This window comes from Artemia sp. Qi Xiang Cuo, chromosome 9, assembly GCF_049724085.1.
Source record: "Artemia sp. Qi Xiang Cuo chromosome 9, ASM4972408v1, whole genome shotgun sequence".
Taxonomy (NCBI): Eukaryota; Metazoa; Arthropoda; class Branchiopoda; order Anostraca; family Artemiidae; genus Artemia; species Artemia sp. Qi Xiang Cuo.
Window position 1 is genome coordinate 70,629,252 of NC_142802.1, and position 21,199 is coordinate 70,650,450.

At 36.3% G+C, this 21,199-nt stretch overlaps 1 protein-coding gene across 1 annotated transcript in view; it reads left to right on the forward strand.

Annotated features, from left to right (window-relative positions):
* The first annotated feature begins 12,180 nt into the window (after nt 1-12,180).
* LOC148948990 (xylulose kinase-like) overlaps nt 12,181-21,199 on the forward strand; it is a 148,000-nt gene continuing 138,981 nt past the window's right edge. The window contains exon 1 of the mRNA XM_089095079.1: nt 12,181-12,664. Coding sequence (XP_088951205.1) covers nt 12,181-12,664 — 484 coding nt within the window. The remainder of the gene's footprint in view (nt 12,665-21,199) is intronic.

A 21,199-nucleotide genomic window follows, 5' to 3' on the forward strand; every position in this document is an offset into this window, starting at 1 on the left:
ACGAAAAGCGAAAACAATTGCCCCTATAAAGGTAACGCGCACTATTAGACTGCTATTTTCGTCACTAATTAATTTGCATACATACACTATACTTATCAGATATAATCCTGCTTTTAATCCAACTTGAATTCTAAGTAGGGTCGCATGCAAATCGGACTTTAAATAGCAAGATGTATATCTTCAATAAGCAATTTACACAGGAAAAAAGGTTTTTTTGACAATTTCCAAAATATGTCTTAGCGGTAATGTTAAGAAACATTATTTGAATGAAGCTGTTTTTGGCCATTTCATTGAAAAACTTAGGTGTTTTCAAGAAAAGAATTTGAGACTATTCTATTTGAACAGTGTTGTTAAATCCGATACCCCTCCACCTCGTAAAGGTTATAGATCCTCCTCGCTCTCAGTACGCCCCCCCCCCGGTGACAAAGGTTCGTCCCGGGGTGGGTGGTGGGGGGGGGCTCTACACAGGGACCATACAAACATTTTAAATTTTTTTCTGGTTTGATTAAAAATTTATTCACAATTAAAATTATTTATTTAGCCCAGGTCGAAAAAATCCGTTGGTAAAAGACAGAGGAAAATAACAAGAGAAAGCAACAACAACACCACCAAGCTCCGACATATGGAGTTCGTGTCCTTTAACTGAAGCCGAGGAGCAACTGCTCGTACAACATACTGCATCAGTCGAGCAATGGTCCAATTTTATTAACAGTTATAATGAAGAGGCTCAAATAATTGACTTGTAACCATCTTTTACTTTTTTATTTAAAAAAAAAAAAAATTTGGAATAAAACAATTAATTTTTTATATACTTATATTTTTCTAACTTACCCTTCTAATAATACTACATTTTCCAGACAAAAAAAAAAATATTTTTTTTTTTAAAATTTTCATTTGACATTATGAAAGACATAAGGCAATGTAACTTTTTTTCTTCTTTTAATTGTTCAGGTGGTGGGACAATGACTATGAGAAATTGACAAAATTTTATTAACTATAAAAAAAAATAATGATTATTTTACATAAAAAATAAAAAACTTTTTTTTTTTCTACAGATTAAAAATATAGCACTCCCAGCGGCACCATTGAGTGATGATGCAAGTATATTTACAGAACCAATTCTGTCACCACCAGCAGAGTTCAGGGATGAACCTATACTGGTTCTAGAGAATATGGAGTGGCATGAGGGATTCCTTAATGATGTTTTTGAGGAAATGGCCAGCCTGGAGGACTTAACTTGTGATATTGACATGGTTGAGGACCCAGAGTGGGCAGATAGTTTCATGCGCGAATATTTAGATGATGATGCTACATGTAAATCTGAACTGGGTCCTCATAATGAAATTCCATCAGAGGACAATGCAGCCTGGCTTGACCAATTGTCCCCAAACACCTTGGAATACGTACTAGGGGACCTCATGTCACAACCCTCCAATGTGATTGAACAAACAGGGTCAGGACATGAAAATAGTGCTACGTCCCCGGAATTGCCTGATTTTTATCTGTTAGAATGTGCTCTAGGTCATTTGCAAACGTACAGGGTAGATTTTAGCCTTCCCGAGGAAAACGCTGGCATTATTTTAAATGACCCCATGAAAAATCTCAATAGCTATATCGACAAAATACGAGCACTTATTGATATTCAGATCCAGAAATGGGGAGGTCAGGGGGAATTAAAGCATCAGTGAACAAATCAGATTATGTGCACCAGGTGACATCTGGATACGTTTTTTATTGTCATTTTTAGACAGGGATCCAGACTATTTACCCGTGTCTAAACGAATTTGAAGACATTTTTTTCAACTGGGTCAATATACTAATTTAAAATGTGGATACATTTAGTGAGAGGGGAAGTGGGTCCACAATTTTATACATTGAATGAATGGATCTGAATCTCAGTAGATTTAAAAAAAACTTTATTTTAAGGGAGGGCGGGGTAAAGGAATAAAATGTCACCCAGATTTGTCGGCTACCAAAGGAGTTCAGAGTTTGTATTTTGACACGGGACTGCAATGTTTCAAATATGCATTTTTAGTGGCAGCTCATAGGACATTAAAAGATGAATCATCAATGAAAAATCTCGACAAACTTGATTTTCATTAAGAAAATTCAGAATCAAAGTTGAACTTTTCTTCTTCCAGGAAAATATTTGGAACAGAACTTTAAATTTTTTCATCTCTTTGAGAAAAATCTGAACTATTGAGCCGTGTCGATCCTTACTTACAGTTCGTTACCACGAACACAATAAATTGTTTCAGCCAATCGTGTATCTCCCCCGAAAAATACTTTTCAGACAATCAACTTCAGACTAACTTTTTTTTTGAAGGGGGGAGGGAGGGATTTTTCCGTGGAGATGGAGGCCAGATTTACTGGCATTATTTCATCTTAAAGTGCCAACGTATCTGATAGAATAATTTAAGTCTTATGATCAATTTCATAAAACCTATAATTTTCACCTTTTTCTACATTAAGCATCAATTACTTCAAGAAATTAATTCCACATTTTTGCAGATAGGAGATTGAAACTTCCGAAGTAGGTTTATTGGTTTTTAGAGTTTCGGTCACTCTTTAGTCGAGTCACTCCTTACTTACAGTTAGTTAGAACAAACACAAAATATTGTATCACACTTAACACTTAAATCTTGACAAATCCAACACACCTGTGCATAAAACCTATAATTTTCACCTTTTTCTCCATTAAGCATCAATTACTTCAAGAAATTAATTCCACATTTTTGCAGATAGGAGCTTGAAACTTCCGAAGTAGGGTTATTGGTTTTTAGAGTTTTTCGGTTACTATTGAGCCGTGTCAATCCTTACTTACAGTTCGTTACCACGAACACAATAAATTGTTTCAGCCAATCGTGTATCTCCCCCTAAAAAATAATTTTAAGAAAATAAACTTCATACTAACTTTTTTTTTTTTTGAAGGGGGAGGGAGGGATTTTTCCGTGGAGATGGAGGTCAGATTTACTGGCATTATTTAGAAAACGATAATACAATAAATTAAAAAAAGTTTTTTCAACTGAAAGTAAGGAGCAAAATTAAAACTTAGAACGAAGAGAATTATTACGTATACGAAGGGGATCCCCCCCCCCCCTCCAGGGACCAATTGTGTTTTGATATTATTTTGGGAAAATAGAATTGATCAATAACTTATTTCATTTTCATTAAGAAAATTCAGAATCAAAGTTGAACTTTTCTTCTTCCAGGAAAATATTTGGAACAGAACTTTAAATTTTTTCATCTCTTTGAGAAAAATCTGAACTAGTGAACCGTGTCGATCCTTACTTACAGTTCGTTACCACGAACACAATAAATGGTTTCAGCCAATCGTGTATCTCCCCCGAAAAAATACTTTTTAGACAATCAACTTCAGACTAACTTTTTTTTTGAAGGGGGAGGGAGGGATTTTTTCCGTGGAGATGGAGGACAGATTTACTGGCATTATTTAGAAAACGATAATACAATAAATTAAAAAAAGTTTTTTTCAACTAAAGTAAGGAGCAAAATTAAAAAACTTAGAACGAAGAGAATTATTACGTATACGAAGGGGATCCCCCCCTTTGGGGTTAATCTAGGTTCACTTAGACGCGCGCGTCTAAGTGAACCTAGATTAACCCCAAAGGGGGGGGATCCCCTTCGTATACGTAATAATTCTCTTCGTTCTAAGTTTTTTAATTTTGCTCCTTACTTTCAGTTGAAAAAACTTTTTTAATTTATTGTATTATCGTTTTCTAAATAATGCCAGTAAATCTGGCCTCCATCTCCACGGAAAAATCCCTCCCTCCCCCTTCAAAAAAAAAGTTAGTCTGAAGTTGATTGTCTGAAAAGTATTTTTTCGGGGAGATACACGATTGGCTGAAACAATTTATTGTGTTCGTGGTAACGAACTGTAAGTAAGGATCGACACGGCTCAATAGTTCAGATTTTTCTCAAAGAGATGAAAAAATTTAAAGTTCTGTTCCAAATATTTTCCTGGAAGAAGAAAAGTTCAACTTTGATTCTGAATTTTCTTAATGAAAATGAAATAAGTTATTGATCAATTCTATTTTCCCAAAATAATATCAAAAACACAATTGACTGAAATAAAAAGCGGAAAAAAAAAAGCTCTTAATAGAACTTTTTAAGTGTGAAGTCCTATTTTTCAGACTAAATTATAGAAATGGTCCCTGTGGTCCCTGGAGGGGGGGGTCCCCTTCGTATACGTAATAATTCTCTTCGTTCTAAGTTTTAATTTTGCTCCTTACTTTCAGTTGAAAAAACTTTTTTAATTTATTGTATTATCGTTTTCTAAATAATGCCAGTAAATCTGGCCTCCATCTCCACGGAAAAATCCCTCCCTCCCCTTCAAAAAAAAAAAAGTTAGTCTGAAGTTGATTGTCTGAAAAGTATTTTTTCGGGGAGATACACGATTGGCTGAAACAATTTATTGTGTTCGTGGTAACGAACTGTAAGTAAGGATCGACACGGCTCAATAGTTACCGAAAAACTCTAAAAACCAATAACCCTACTTCGGAAGTTTCAAGCTCCTATCTGCAAAAATGTGGAATTAATTTCTTGAAGTAATTGATGCTTAATGGAGAAAAAAGGTGAAAATTATAGGTTTTATGAACAGGTGTTTTGGATTTTTCAAGATTTAAATGTTAAGAGTGATAACATTTTTTGTGTTTGTTCTACCGATCTTTATGTAAGGAGTGACACGACTATATATTGACCTAAACTCTAAAAACCAATAACCCTACTTCGGAAGTTTCAAGCTCCTATCTGCAAAAATGTGTAATTAATTTCTTGAAGTAATTTATGCTTAATGGAGAAAAAGGTGAAAATTATAGGTTTTATTAAATTGATCATAAGACTTAAATTATTCTATCAGATACGTGGGCACTTTAAGATGAAATAATGCCAGTAAATCTGGTCTCCATCTCCACGGAAAAATCCCTCCCTCCCCCCTTCAAAAAAAAGGTTAGTCTGTAGGTGTTTGTCTCAAAAGTATTTTTTCGGGGGGGATACACGAGTGGCTGAAACAATGTAGTGTGTTTGTGGTAGTGAACTGGAAGTAAGGATCGACACGGCTCAATAGTTCAGATTTTTCTCAAAGAGATGAAAAAATTTAAAGTTCTGTTCCAAATATTTTCCTGGAATAATAAAAGTTCAACTTTTATTCTTAATTTTCTTAATTAAAATTAAATAATTTATTTATCAAGTCTAGTTTCCCAAAATAATATCAAAAACACAAGGGGGCCCGGGAGGGGGGGGGGATCCCCGTCATATACGTAAAAAGTCTCTTCGTTATAAGTTTTAATTTTTCTCATTAATTTCATTGTAAAAAAATTTTTTTAATTTATTGTATTATAGTTTTATAAATAATAACAGTAAATCTGGCCTCCATCTCCACGGAAAAATCCCTCCCTCCCCCTTCAAAAAAAAAAAAGTTAGTCTGAAGTTGATTGTCTGAAAAGTATTTTTTCGGGGAGATACACGATTGGCTGAAACAATTTATTGTGTTCGTGGTAACGAACTGTAAGTAAGGATTGACACGGCTCAATAGTAACCGAAAAACTCTAAAAAACCAATAACCCTACTTCGGAAGTTTCAAGCTCCTATCTGCAAAAAATGTGGAATTAATTTCTTGAAGTAATTGATGCTTAATGGAGAAAAAAGGTGAAAATTATAGGTTTTATGCACAGGTGTTTTGGATTTGTCAAGATTTAAATGTTATTAGTGATAACATTTTTTGTGTTTGTGCTAACGAACTGTAAGTACGGAGTGACACGACTCAATAGTTACAGAAACTCTAAAAACAAATAACCCTACTTCGGAAGTTTCAAGCTCCTATCTGCAAAAATGTGGAATTAATTTCTTGAAGTAATTGATGCTTAATGGAGAAAAAGGTGAAAATTATAGGTTTTATGAAATTGATCATAAGACTTAAATTATTCTATCAGATACGTTGGCACTTTAAGATGAAATAATGCCAGTAAATCTGGCCTCCATCTCCACGGAAAAAATCCCTCCCTCCCCCCTTCAAAAAAAAAGTTAGTCTGAAGTTGATTGTCTGAAAAGTATTTTTTCGGGTGAGATACACGATTGGCTGAAACAATTTATTGTGTTCATGGTAACGAACTGTAAGTAAGGATCGACACGGCTCAATAGTTCAGATTTTTCTCAAAGAGATGAAAAAATTTAAAGTTCTGTTCCAAATATTTTCCTGGAAGAAGAAAAGTTCAACTTTGATTCTGAATTTTCTTAATGAAAATGAAGTTTGTCAAGATTTTTCATTGATGATTCATCTTTTAATGTCTTATGGGCTGCCATTAAAAATGCATATTTAAAGCATTGAAGTCCCGTGTCAAAATACAAACCCTGAACTCCTGTGGTAGCTGATCAATCTGGGTTACATTTTATTCCTTTACCCCTCCCACCTCTTAAAATAAAGTTTTTTTTAAATCTACTGAGATTCAGATCCATTCATTCACTGTCTATAATTGTAGACCCACTTCCCCTCTCACTCAATGTATCCACAGTTGAAATTACTATATTTAACACGTTGAAAAAATTGTCATCAAATTCGATTAGACCTGTGTAAAAAGTCTGGGTCCCTGTTTAAAAATTACAATAAAAAACGTCCCCAGATGTCCCCTTTTGCAGAAAAAATTTTTGGTTGACTGATGCTTTAATTCCCCCCTGACCTCCCCATTTCTGGATCTGAATATCAATAAGTGCTCGAATTTTATCGATATAGCTATGGAGATTTTTCACGGGGTCAGTTAAAATAATGCCTGCGTTTTCCTCGGGAAGGCTAAAATCTATCCTGTACGTTTGCAAATGGCTTAGAGCAGATTCGAACAGATAAAATCAAGCAATTCCGGGGACGTAGTACTGTTTTCATGTCCTGTCCCTGTTTGTTCAATCACATTGGGGGGTTGTGACATGAGGTCCCCTAGTACATATTCTAAGGTGTTTTGGGACAATTGGTCAAGCCAGCCTGTATTGTCCTCTGATGGAATTTCATTATGAGGACCCAGTTCAGATTTACTTGTAGCATTATCATCTAAATATTCGCGCATGAAACTATCTGCCCACTCTGGGTCCTCAACCATGTCAATATCACAAGTTAAGTCCTCCAGGCTGGCCATTTCCCCAAAAACATCCTTAAGGAATCCCTCATGCCACTCCATATTCTCTAGAACCAGTGTAGGTTCATCCATGAACTCTGCTGGTGGTGACAGAATTGGTTCTGTAAATATACTTGCATCAGCACTCGATGGTGCTGCCGCTGGGAGTGCTATATTTTTAATCTGTAGAAAAAAAAAGTTTTTTATTTTTTATGTAAAATAATCATTATTTTTTTTTATAGTTAATAAAATTTTGTCAATTTCTCATAGTCATTGTCCCACCACCTGAAAAATTAAAAGAAGAAAAAAAGTTACATTGCCTTATTTAATTAATAATTTAAACTTAAAATTTTAAAAAAAAAAAAATATTTTTTTGTCGGGAACATGTCGTCTTATTCTTAGAAGGGTACTTTAGAAAACGATACGTATATAAAAAATTAATAGTTTTATTAAAAATTTTTTTTTTTTTAAATAAAAACGCAAAATATTATTCCAATTCGATTCTTTGAGCCTCTTCATTGTAACTGTTAATGAAATTGGCCCATTGTTCGACTGATGCAGTATGTTGTATGAGCTGTTGCTCCTCGGCTTCAGTTAAAGGAAACGAACTCCATATGTCGGAGCTTGGTGGTGTTGTTGTTACTTTCTCAATAATCCGTATTTTCCTCTGTCTTTTACCAACGGATTTTTTCGACCTGGGCTAAATAAATACTGGTAAGAGAGAAGAACTTTTTCTCCATCCATATCAACAATTAAAAATGTTGGATGGCCCCTTTTAGAGCCCCCCCCCGAACCCCTCCCGGGGAGGACCCTTGGGAACCGGGGGGGCTTCCTTCGAGCTAGGAGGATTGATACCCTTTCCGAGTTGGAGGGGTATCGGATTTCACAACACTGTTCAAATAGAATAGTCTCAAATTCTTTTCTTGAAAACACCTAAGTGTTTCAATGAAATGGCCAAAAACAGCTTCATCCAAATAATGTTTCTTAACATTGCGGCGAAGACATATTTGGAAATTATCAAAAAACCTTTTTCCCTGAGTAAATTGCTTATTGAAGATATACATCTTGCTATTTAAAGTACAATTTGCATGCGACCCTACTTAGAATTCAAATCGGATTAAAAAGCGGTGCTATATCTGATAATTATAGCGTATGTATTCAATTGCATTAGGGGCGAAAATAGCAGTCTAAAAGTGCACTTTAACTGTATAGTGGGATTTGTTTTCGCTTTTCGTTTTTTTTTCAAATAGTTAGTTTTTTTTTCTAAAAGGAATATTGTATTAGAACGCATCTTAGTTATAAGTTACGAGGTAAGGTTTTTTTGTTATAGAAATTCATGATAAGCACTCCTTTATATATTGCTAATTTGGTTAATGAAAGAAAATTAAATAGCTTAGAAACAAATTTTAAGTTTTTTAAAAAGCTATGCATCTGAGAAAATTTTGTCTTATTTTTTGAAAATAGGGATAGAAAAAAAAATATGTATATACTTACAAATTCTGATTGGACTTCTATATCTGAACTCCTTTGTAATACTTGAGGGGGGTTTGCCATGGAGCCAACGCGGGGGTCAGAGGGTTCTGTCGCTATAAGTTGAGTGCTTGATGCATGATCGTGTGTAACTTTTCTAGCGAATTTGATAACAGATGCCCTTGTGGTGTTTATTAATGAATGTTCGTCATATCTATCTTTCTTCTCGTAAGGTGGATTATTTCAAGTATCTTATTCCTTTAAAAAAAAAAAAAAAAAAATTAGCATGTAGCAAAAATGCATTTTGGGTTTTTGTAAAATAATTCATTTTATTTTATAAATCTTTTTTTAAAAATATTTGTTTTTTATATTGTGTTTGATGACCTTTTTTAAACTGCTCCTCCCCCCCTCCACCCTCCTCTCCTCCTATTTCCATGCTTACGTGACAGTATTTTCAAAATAAAAATTAAAAAGCAGTATTTGCGTTCCTTATTAAAAAATATGGAGAAGAATTGCATATGACAGTCAAGTAAAACTATCAGATTTCAATCAAATGTAGACATAAATAGAAATTTAAGAAGTGTAAAATTTAATTAGCACGGCTCAGTAAATCCCTCTTATTATATAATTTGGACCGTTAAAAAAAATGTATAGATAAAATTGTTTTTTTTTAATTTGGTTTATAAGTTAACAATTTTTTTTTTTGTGGAAATGGGGGGGGGGGGTGAGGGTTTTGAACGCATTAAATTTCAGGAAGATATTCTTCAACGCAGAATGGTCAGGAAATTTTTTCAAAAAAAAAACATCCCTAAAAAACCACTGATCGTGATAAAAAAAAATCACACTGTAATAAAAAGGAAGCTTTTGTAACAATTAATACATTAAAAGAATCAACATTTTATTCTAATCCCAATTTACCGATCGAAAGCTAAGCACTTTTTTTCAAAAACATCATTAAAAAAGGCCACTGATCTTTATAAAAAATCACACCATAAATGCAGACTGGCCTGGAAGTATTTTCAAAAACATACCTAAAAAAAAAAAAAATGATCTTTAAAAAAAAAAAAAAAAAAAAAGCCACTGATCTTGATAAAAAAGGAAGATTTTGTAACAATTAATACATTTAAAAAATAGAAATTTTATTCTAATTCCAAAATTACATAACGAAAAGATATGAACTTTTTTAAAAAAAAAAACATTCCCTAAAAAGACCAATGATCTTTATAAAAAATAACACCGTAAATTTAAACCTATAATAGAATTAGAGGTTTTTTCAACTCATAAAAAAAACAACAGGCTTCTAAGTGTATAAGTATCCCTTAATTCTAGTGTAAGGAAAGAATTTCTTCCTTAACTTAATGACAATTTCTTTTTAATAATGAGAATATTTTTTACTCACCAGAAAAAGGTTATAATTATCAATTTTTTCTATGTAATTAAAAAAAATGATATCTCTAATATAAACGATTCGAAACTGATGGAGAATCAAATATGGAACCTGATTATATACAAAAATAATTGCATAACAATGAAACAAGACGTGCCGGTTTTTTTGAGCTTATCACCAAAAAGGCAGTGAACTTTGAAACTGCGTCATGACCTGTAACTACTAGAAAAACCTGTAACTACTAGAAGAACCTGTTTGGTACATAGGAGTCCCAGAAGTATAAGGTTCTAGTCTACTGATTGGATGTGTTTTTGGAAAAGGTGGGCGTGAGAGGGGGGTTAATTGCCCTCCAATCACTGTCGACTATTGAAAAAAGCACTAGCCCTTAGAATTGCCAATCGAACGAGTTTTTTTTGAATTTTCTACGACAACACCTTCTATAAAAACCTTATATGCCCCCAGGGCATAACTTACAACCCTTGCCCTGAAGGCTGTGGGGGAGTGTCCTACTCCAAAAATAATTTCTATGTGGAAATTAACTACGTTGAATAAAATGGCTATCTCAAAATTGTGATTGGATGTGTTTGGAGGAATGATGGCCGTGCCAGGTAGGGGCTTGTTGCCCTCCAGATCAGTTTTGACTATTAAAAAGGGCACTAACCCTTTCAATTTCCAATCGAATAAGCCTTTTTTGAAGTTTCCACGATAACACCTTCTATAAAAACCTTATATGCCCCCAGGGCATAATTTACAACCCTTTCCCTGAAGGCTGTAGGGGAGTGATCTCGTCAAAAACATATTGTATAAATTGAAATAAACCATGCTGAACAAAATTACTACATCAAAATGGTGATGAGACATTTGTCAGGAAATTGTGAGCGTGGAAGGTGCTTTAGTCCATTTACATTTATGTCGAATACTAAAAAGGGCGCCAGCCACTCTGATATCCAGAAGGCTGAGCCCTGCTCGAAACTTCTACGACAAATTCCTTAATGCGAAGTGCCCTGGTTTAAAGGAAAAAAAATAATAAATGATACATTATGCCAACATCGTTCTTATATGCCGTCAGGGAATAACTCAAAACCCTTGCCCCGAGGGTTGTGCGGGAGTGTCCTCCTCAAAAACATATTTTCTATTTGGAAATCAACTATGCTGAACAAAATGGCTATCTCAAAATTTTGATTTGATGTATTTGGGGGAATGATGGGCGTGGGGGGGCTAGTTGCCCTCCAATCCCTTTCGACTATTAAAAAGGGCACTAGCCATTTGAATTTCCAATCGAATGAGCTCTTTTTGAAGTTTCTACGACAACGCCTCCTATAAAAACCTTATATGCCCCCAGGGCCTAACTTAAAACCCTTGCCCCAAGGGTTGTGGGGGAGTGTCCTCCTCAAAAAGATAGTTTCTATTTGGAAATCAACTGCGCTGAACAAAATGCCTATCTCAAAATTTTGATTGGATGTGTTTGGGGGACTGAGGGGCGTGGGGGGGGGCTTGTGGCTTGTTGCCCTCCAATCACTTTCGACTATTAAAAACGACACTAGCCCTTTGAATTTCCTATCAAATGAACCCTTTTCGAAGTTTCTACGACAACTCCTTCGATACGAAGTGCCCGGGTATGGAGAAGAAGACGAAAAAAGAAAGAAAAAAATAATACATTGTGCCCACATCGTTCTTTACTTAGACAGCACTATCGCGCTGCCTATGAAAAGACTGTGTCAATATAAAACGAATAGAAATTAATAAAAAAAAACTTTTTGCACGAAATAAGTTTTTCACAAAAAAGTAAAGAACTCCATTACCCCAAAAATGAACAAAAATAGAATAAAATAATCTACCAACCATACATCAGTCTGATGTAATCAATCTGATATGATCAATCTATCAGTCTACATTGAGAGTTCATACTACAAACGTCTCTTTTTGGATATAATCTCATTCATACAGTAAAACTGTTAATACAGTAAGATATTTGTGATTCCCTGCGGTTTTTATTAAATTAAGTTCATAATTGGATTTGGACATGAAAATAGTTTACCTTGAACTTGGATTACGCTATTTGACCTACATATTACATTGACCTACAACATATAAATTTTGATCGGAAAACTCGACTGTCCCTGGCTATGATAATTAGATTGCACAATGACCGATCAAAATAGGAAAATTATTTTAAATTCATTACTGAACTTTGTCACGAGATCTATGCTTGATGGTGCGAAAATTGATCTGATTATCGGAAAAGCTGTAAGTCTTTTTGATCATGGTACTATTATCAGTGCTAAAGAGTTTCTGTATAAAGAGCTGAATATTCAGAGACGATGCGTGAAACATGCAGAGAATGAAGATAATGTACTTGACATTTGTAAACAGTTAAATCAGGAGGCAAAAGATAATTTGCCTATTCCCACTTTTGTTTTATTCTTACCTCCTGAATCCCCAGCAATCGGTAAGGCAGTCTCGGCTACTTTAGTCTCAAAAGCTAATGAACTCTCTCGGAAAATTGACGGCTTTTTAGAGAATGCGACGCATTCAGGCCCTGTTTGGCCAGCTAGAATTGATACCAACGTAACAATTAACCCTGCCCCAGTTCCTACGTTTGCCGTTATACTAAAAAACTGTCCTGCAAACCTGACCTCACCTAATGCTCGTAAGGACTTCGTCGATAAACTTTGCCCTGAGGCCTCAGGTGAAATAAGTGAACTTAAAAAATCGGCTTCGGAATGGAAAACTTGCTGTTGACTCAAAGCATGCAGTGAATAATATTGCCAACAATCTTTAAAAGAGTACCTCAGGTATCTAGACGAGGCTAAAATCCCCACTGTTTAAGTAGACCCTTAAAGACGTATCGATCAAATGCGATGAGAATAAATTAAAATATCTTGTACCAAATTGCATGAAAGTTTCACAGTGCGGAAATTCCCGAGTGTTCAAGGTCTACTTTGAGTCAAAACAAAACCTGGATCAGTTCTTAAAAGTTTCTGTGAAAGTTGGCTACGAAAAGCTTTCTGCACAAGCATTTGTATACCTCCCAAAGCGTTGTTTCTCATGTCCTAAAACTGGGTATCTGGCCTCACAGTGCTCTAATCGGGCCCTCTGCTCTCGCTGTGGATCATGCGATCACACCTCAAACAGTGCCTCTCCGTGTTCGGAAAAAATGTTCTGTCTAGAATGTAAAGTTACCGGCCATACTTGTTACAGTGTAAAGTGTCCTAATAACAACAGTCAACTAGGAAAGCCCATGGTATTACATGGAAGTGTCTATTACTACGCAAGCTGTACTTTCGTGGAATATTGATGGTGGGCTTTTAGTCAAAATTCCTGTGATAAATGGTTTGCTTTCGAATTGTGACGTATTGTGCTTGCAAGAGCATTTTTTGACGAGTCATAGTTTAGGCCTTCTGAAAATTGACAATAATTTTACTAGCTATTCGGTCCCCGCTAAATGATCCGCTTCTAGTGGCCGCCCCTCGGGTGGTATTGCGATGCTTGTTAGGACCTCGTGCCGTCGAGTATTTTTGATTCATGTGATTTTTTTCTTGCTGTCCGTGTAAAAGAGTATGTTATTGTAAACGTCTATCTCCCAACAAATTATCGCAATGACCGATCGGAATTTTTATTTACTTCTGCGTGTGAGAAACTAGGGTCTTGCCTTTCAAAGATTTGCCTGTTAGGTAAGTGCTGTATTATCAGAGGAGATTTTAACTGTAATTTAACTGACGTCTCATTATTGCGTACTTCTATTTTGTCTGGTATTTTTGACGATTGGCTTAGGATATTGCCGAAAGATCTTGATTACACTTACACACGCCATTGTCACGTGTCGAACCTTGACCATGCAGTTTCTTCTATAAATCTCCAAGTATCACCTGTTCACGTTGTTACTGATTTCCTACTATCAGACCACCTTCCAATATCTGCATTTATATATTGTCCCTCTGCTCAGTCTACTCCCACTACACAACCACATCAGCCCCACGCCCAATTTTACAGGGATTGGGAAAATATCCAAGATGACCTTTTTGCTGTAGTAACTAATTCTGTCCTACATAAAATTCATGTTCCGTTCCAGCTGCTCATGGAAAATCCGCAACTTGATGCAAATGAAATACGGATGTTGCTAGATATCTATTTTGCACAAATTTGCCATGCTCTGCGATTCGCAGAAAAAGCCAGTATACCTCTTAAATGTATACGTCGGGGTGTCACAAAGCACTGGTCCAGTAATCTGAGCCTAGTTGAAGCTTGGAGAAAATCCGAATTTTGGTACCATTTGTGGCTCCAGTGCGACCGTCCTCGCTCTGGCTGGGTTTCTAACATTCGTCTTTCTACCAAAAGAAAGTTTGCAAGAGAACTATGTATACACACGAACCACATAGTTGAAGAAACATCCCAGCAAGCTTCCCTGTCCCACACTTCCTTCTGGAGAAATGTATCAAGATATCGTCCGAGGGCCCCCCTATCTGCTCAAGGTATTCCTGATTCCGAATGGAATTCATACTTCTCTGCTGAATTCTCCCCACCAGATGCCGCCCTACAGTCCGAATATGAAGATAAGCTTGATAAATTTCTGTCTAGGTGTCCAACCGACAATTTTGTTGTTTCAGCTGATTCTGTACAGCGAGCAATCCAACGCCTAAAGCGTAAGAAATCTTCTGGCATCGATAAAATAGGCGCTCTTCACGTTCTGCATGGAAGCGAGCTGCTGGTAAACCATATTGCTCTTTTGATGCAGATGATTGTTACCCAAGGAGTTGTACCGTCTTCTTTCTCAATCGGAGATCTCACTCCAATTCCAAAGAAAGGTAAACTCGCAACCCAGTGCTCGTCCTTCCGCCCTATAACTTTACAGTGGCTACTACCTTCTGAAAGCTTTTTGAACTTCTGTTCATTGACCAACTGAGCGCAAAATGCTATGTTCCACCAGCCACGTCTCGGTTGTGCCCACGCTTTGTCGGTTGTCGCGAACGCATTGATCGATGCTGATGCATCAGGTGAATCTCTCGTGCTGGCTGGGCATGATGTTCGTAAAGCGTTCGACTCTCTCATTCACGCCGTTATGCTACTCCATGCAGGAAAATATGGAGTGAGCCCCTCATATATCAGAGCCCTTCGAGACATGTATTCTTGTCATAAAGTTCGCTTAATACTTCAACCATTAACTAGTGTTGACGGGTCTCAATTTTACGCACCAACCCCCAATATTTTTGTCGATGTCGAAAAAGGTACCCGTCAAGGTGCTGTTTCTTCCCCTTCACTCTTCAATAATGGAGTTCTTGATGCACAGTCAGCTGTTCCCACATAATTCATCTTTGCCGTTCTTGATTTGTCTCTCGTATGTTATGCAAACGACATTTTTAACTTGAGTCGCACTATCCAGCGCATGAGTGATGTTTTTATAATACTACAATCTGAGTATGTGAAACTATGTCTTCAGTTCAAATCTGAAAGGCCTAAAGTTGTATCCTTCAACTGGAAGCACGTGTCGCCTAAGTCTATTGCTCTCGGAAAGAGTAGGATTAAGCAAGTAGCTCATATCACCTACCTCGGTCTTCCCAGTGGTTCGTCAGTAATGCACACGCGACAACTATTAATTGCTCACATTGAGCGTAGAGTTGGGTTATCATATGCTTCTTTTGTAACTAATAAGTTACGGTTCAACCGCCATCTTCTCTCGAAACTTTTTAACTCTGTCGCTCTACCACATTATTTGTACATATCGCCGTTTTGGAAAATGCTCACAATTTCTGACAAGTCAAAAATTCGTTCAGTTTTCTTCCGGTTCACAAAATATCTTTTACGTTTTCCCTCTTGGACGTGCAATTCTTATCTGATTAGAAAATTCAGCATTGCTGACCCCATTATAGCCGTGGAAAAGCAAATTCGTGCTTATAATTCCCGTTTAATGAAGTTGAATCATCCCTGGTTGTCAATATTGGCCGATTAGTTAAGATGTATTCGTTGTTTTTTTTTTGTTTTTTTTTCGTTTGTTTTCGCGCTTAGTGTAATTGCTGCAGTTTTTAAACTGACAGATGATTTATTCTCATTTCGTATGAGTCCAAATTAAGTGACGCTGGTTATTCTCAATTTCGGTGTCAATTTTTTTTTTTTATAATTTATTGCGTATATTACTAATAATAGAGTTGTTTATTAATTATAGGTTCTTTTAAGCATATTTCTTTAAGTAAAGTTGTAAAATGATACGTGATTGAATAATTTCCTTGTTTCTGTTATTTATGTATATTGAAGTAAATGAATCATTTGTTGAGAGTGATATGAGTTCAAGACCAGCGGGCGCAAGCGTCGTTTAACTGTTTTTACCGTTTCTTGTCATATCTACACTAGTTAACATGATTATCTACTGTATATCTTTTTTAATTTACTTTTGATTGTTTTTTTTTTCGTTTTTTTTTACCAATTACGGCTTGATGCAATGATGTTCATATTATTTATGTTTGTTCAGTATTTAGGAGCCTAAACAAAAAGAAAAGAAACATGTCGCGTACCTACAGAGCAGTGTATAATTGTGTTTTTCTCTCTCGTTTTGTTTAATTTGTTCTAAGTGCTGATTTAGATCTTAGCTCCAGCGTTCGTCACTACAAACCACATTTTCTAACTCCTAAGTTTATGTGTATTGCTTTTTTTTCTGTTTTGCTTATTGCTCCGTCTTTTCCTTTTTTGTATGACGGGTTTTCAAATAAATAATAATAATAAATAAGTATCAATAAATAAATGAAACCCAAAAGAAACAGAAATTAAAATAAGTCAAACTCAAATCTAACAGAAATTAATCTGAGTAGGGTTCTAAACCCTATGCTTTCTAAAATCCAGAATATAATTTTTATTTTACTGAAAAAAATTCTTTTAAATGTTTTCTCTTATAACTTAAAAAAAAATGAATTAAAATTTAAGAAAACATGAGATTTTAAGGAATAAATATCAGCATAAGTAGAAGTGACCCTAAAGGTCCCGTACGAACACCATATATGGGCATAGACTCCCACGCCTACACCAAATAAGGGCATAGAGTCATTAGGGAGAACACGTGGTTAATGGGGTCAGTGACCTAAATTGATTGCGTAATCAAAGTGTGTCAACAACAACAACATCGACCTTGACATTCGATGAGAGCGTGCACTTACAACAACAACAACATCGACCTTGGAACACCTGTGCTGTCGACCTCAATTCACCTATCGTGAATCAATAATTCCCCTTAGAAACAAAAAATTAATTCCCCTTTCTTGACAGATCAATCATCCAATGACATCATCTGTCAGACTTTAAAAATTTCCGCCTAGAAACGATTCTCCAGGAATAGATCCAAGTCATTAATGTCTTTGCCTCGGAAACAACTCTTTTGGTCGAACTCCAAAGAATATTAATAGCCAAAGGCCATGGAAACAATTCTCAAAGAAACATGATAGCGATGAATTGTTTTAGCGCGGGAATCAGGTTTCTTATTAATTTGAAATGCATTAGCGCAGAGATGCCAAAAACAAAAGGAACACGCTGAATTACGTTTAGGGATTATTTGGGCGAAACTGTTTTAGACAGGTTATGGAACTATTTCGGCGACACAGTTAGAGACATTTTAAAAAATGATTTTTTATGAGATTTTAGAAGAGAATTTAATGGTGAAACTCTGTGGTCGTTATAATACACAAGTTTCATTTGAACAGTGTTGTGAGGTCCTCTAACCCAACCCCAAAGGGTTCCAATCCACCTACCCCAACCCCGAAGGAAGCCACCGGTCCTCAAAGGCCCCCCAAGCTCCCAAAGGGCCACCGGCGCCCCCAAAGGCCCACCCAGACCCCCAAAGGCCATCTCCGGGCCCCCAAAAGGCCCATCGAGCTCCCAAAGGAACAACGGGGTCCCAAAGGCCCTCCACCGGTCCTCAACTGCCCCCCCGGACCCCCAAAGGCCCTACCTGTGCCCCAAAGTGCCCTCACTGTGCCCCAAAGACCCTCCCCCGGCCCCCAAAAGGTCCCCCGGACCAGAGAAGCGCTGCCGGGATGCGCCGTGGGCCAGGAAAGCGCCGCAGGATGTGCCGCAGGGATGCACTGCGGGTCAGGAAAGCGTCACAGGGGATGCGCCGCAGGGAGGCACCGCAGGAAAGCGCCGCAGGATGCGCCGCAGGGATGCGCCGCAAAAAAAAAAGTAAACAAAAAAGTAAAATTTCGAATGTTATCCCCCAAACGCCCTCCTCAGACCCCCAAAGGTCCTCCCATGGTCCTCAAAGGTCCCCCGGGCACCCAAAGGACCACCCGGCCCTCAAGGGCCCCCGGATCCCCAAAGGTCCTTCCCCGGGCCCCAAAGAGTCCCCTCTCCATTTCTTAATACTTTTTTTATGGCTTTATTATATCTTTTCAGAACAAGTTCCAGAACCTATTTTCCAGATCCACTTTTCAGAACAACTTCAGAGCAAGTTACTTTCTTAATGTCCCTCCTAAACCAAGTTTCTAACTTGAAGTACTTATCTTGTTCACCCACAACTATACTTTACAGATTTGGATACCTCAACACCAAGAAATATTTTTCAAAGACCATTTCAGAGGAAGTTACTTTCTTAATGACCATCCTAAACCCATTTTCCAACTTGAAGTACTTATCTTTTTCACCGAAACTATACTTTACACCTTTTTGGTTACCTCAAAACCAAGAAATACTTTTCAAAGACCATTTCAGAGCAAGTTACTTTCCTAATGTCCATTCTAAACCCATTTTCCAACTTGAAGTACTTATCTTTTTAACCCGAAACTATACTTTACAGCTTTTTGGATACCTCAACACCAAGAAATACTTTTCAAGGACCATTTCAGAGCAAGTTGCTTTCCTAATGTTCCTTCTAAACCCATTTTCCAACTTGAAGTACTTATCTTTTTCAACCGCAACTTTACTTTACAGCTTTTTGGATACCTCAACACCAAGAAATACTTTTCAAGGACCATTTCAGAGAAAGTTGCTTTCCTAATGTCCCTCCTAAACCCATTTTCCAACTCGAAGTACTTATCTTTTTCAACCGCAACTATACTTTACAGCTTTTTGGATACCTCAACACCAAGAAATACTTTTCAAGGACCATTTCAGAGCAAGTTACTTTCTTAATGTCACTCCTAAACCAATTTTCCAACTTGAAGTAATTATCTTTTTTATCACAAATAGACATTACAGCTTTTTGGATACCTCGAAACCAAGAAATACTTTTCAAAGACCTTTTCAGAGCACGTTACTTTCTTAATGTCCCTCCTAAACCCATTTTGCAACTTGAATTGCTTATCTATTTTTCATCACAACTATACATTACAGCTTTTTGGTTACCTCAACACCAAGAAATACTTCTCAAAGACCATTTCAGAGCAAGTTACTTTCTTAATCTCACTCCTAAACCCATTTTCCAACTTGAATTACTTATCTTTTTCACTCACAACTATACTTTACAGCTTTTTGGTTACCTCATCACCAAGAAATACTTTTCAAAGACCATTTCAGAGCAAGTTACTTTCTTAATGTCCCTCCTAAACCTATTTTCAAACTTGAATTACTTATCTTTTTCACCCACAACTATGCTTTACATCTTTTTGTTTACCTCAAAACCAAGAAATACTTTTCAAACACCATTTCAGAGCAAGTTACTTTCTTAATGTCCCTTCCTAAACCAATTCTCCTGCATATGGTAAATAACTTTTTCAACGTACTCTAGAATTAATAACTTTTCTAATACTTAAAAAAACAGAAAATCTATCTAAATTCAAGTTCATAGCAATTTCCTTTTTAAATGTCAATTATCGAAACATATTCAAACAAAACGTAAGTATCTTTTTTCACCAGCAACGATACTTTAAAGCTTTTTGGATACCTCAACACCAAGAAATACTTTTCAAAGACCATTTCAGAGCAATTTACTTTCTTAATGTCCCTCCTAAACCCATTTTCCAACTTGAAGTACTTATCTTTTTCACCCGCAACTATACTTTACAGCTTTTTGGATACCTCAACACCAAGAAATACTTTTCATGGAACATTTCAGAGCAAGTTACTTTCTTAATGTCACTCCTAAATCCATTTTCCAACTTGAAGTACTTATCTTTTTCACCCACAACTATACTTTACAGGTTTTGGGATACCTCAAAGCCAAGAAATACTTTTCAAAGACCATTTCAGAGCAAGTTACTTTCTTAATGTCACTCCTAAATCCATTTTCCAACTTGAAGAACTTATCTTTTTCACCGAAACTATACTTTACAGCTTTTTGGATACCTCAACACCAAGAAATACTTTTCAAAGACCATTTCAGAGCAAGTTGCTTTCCTAATGTCCCTTCTAAACCCATTTTCCAACTTGAAGTACTTATCTTTCTCACCCGAAACTATACTTTACAGCTTTTTGGATACCCCAACACCAAGAAATACTTTTCAAGGACCATTTCAGAGCAAGTTGCTTTCCTAATGTCCCTTCTAAACCCATTTTCCAACTTGAAGTACATATCTTTTTTCAACCGCAACTATACTTTATAGCTTTTTGGATACCTCAACACCAAGAAATAATTTTCAAGGACCATTTCAGAGCAAGTTGCTTTCATAATGTCCCTCCTAAACCCATTTTCCAACTTGAAGTACTTATCTTTTTCAACCGCAACTATACTTTACAGCTTTTTGGATACCTCAACACCAAGAAATACTTTTCAAGGACTATTTCAGAGCAAGTTACTTTCTTAATGTCCCTCCTAAACCAAGTTTCTAACTTGAAGTACTTATCTTTTTCATCACAACTATACCTTACAGCTTTTTGGATACCTCAACACCAAGAAATACTTTTCAAAGACCATTTCAGAACAAGTTACTTTCTTAATTTCACTCCTAAACCAAGTTTCTAACCTGAAGTACTTATCTTTTTCATCACAACTATACCTCAAAGCTTTTTTGATACCTCAAAACCAAGAAATACTTTTCAACGACCATTTCAGAGCAAGTTACTTTCTTAATTTCACTCCTAAACCCATTTTCCAAATTGAAGTACTTATCTTTTTCACCCACAACTATACTTTACAGCTTTTTGGATACCTCAACACCAAGAAATACTTTTCAAAGACAATTTCAGAGCAAGTTACTTTCTTAATATCACTCCTAAACCCATTTTCCAACTTGAATTACTTATCTTTTTCACCCACAACTATACTTTACAGCTTTTTGGTTGCCTCAACACCAAGAAATACTTTTCAAAG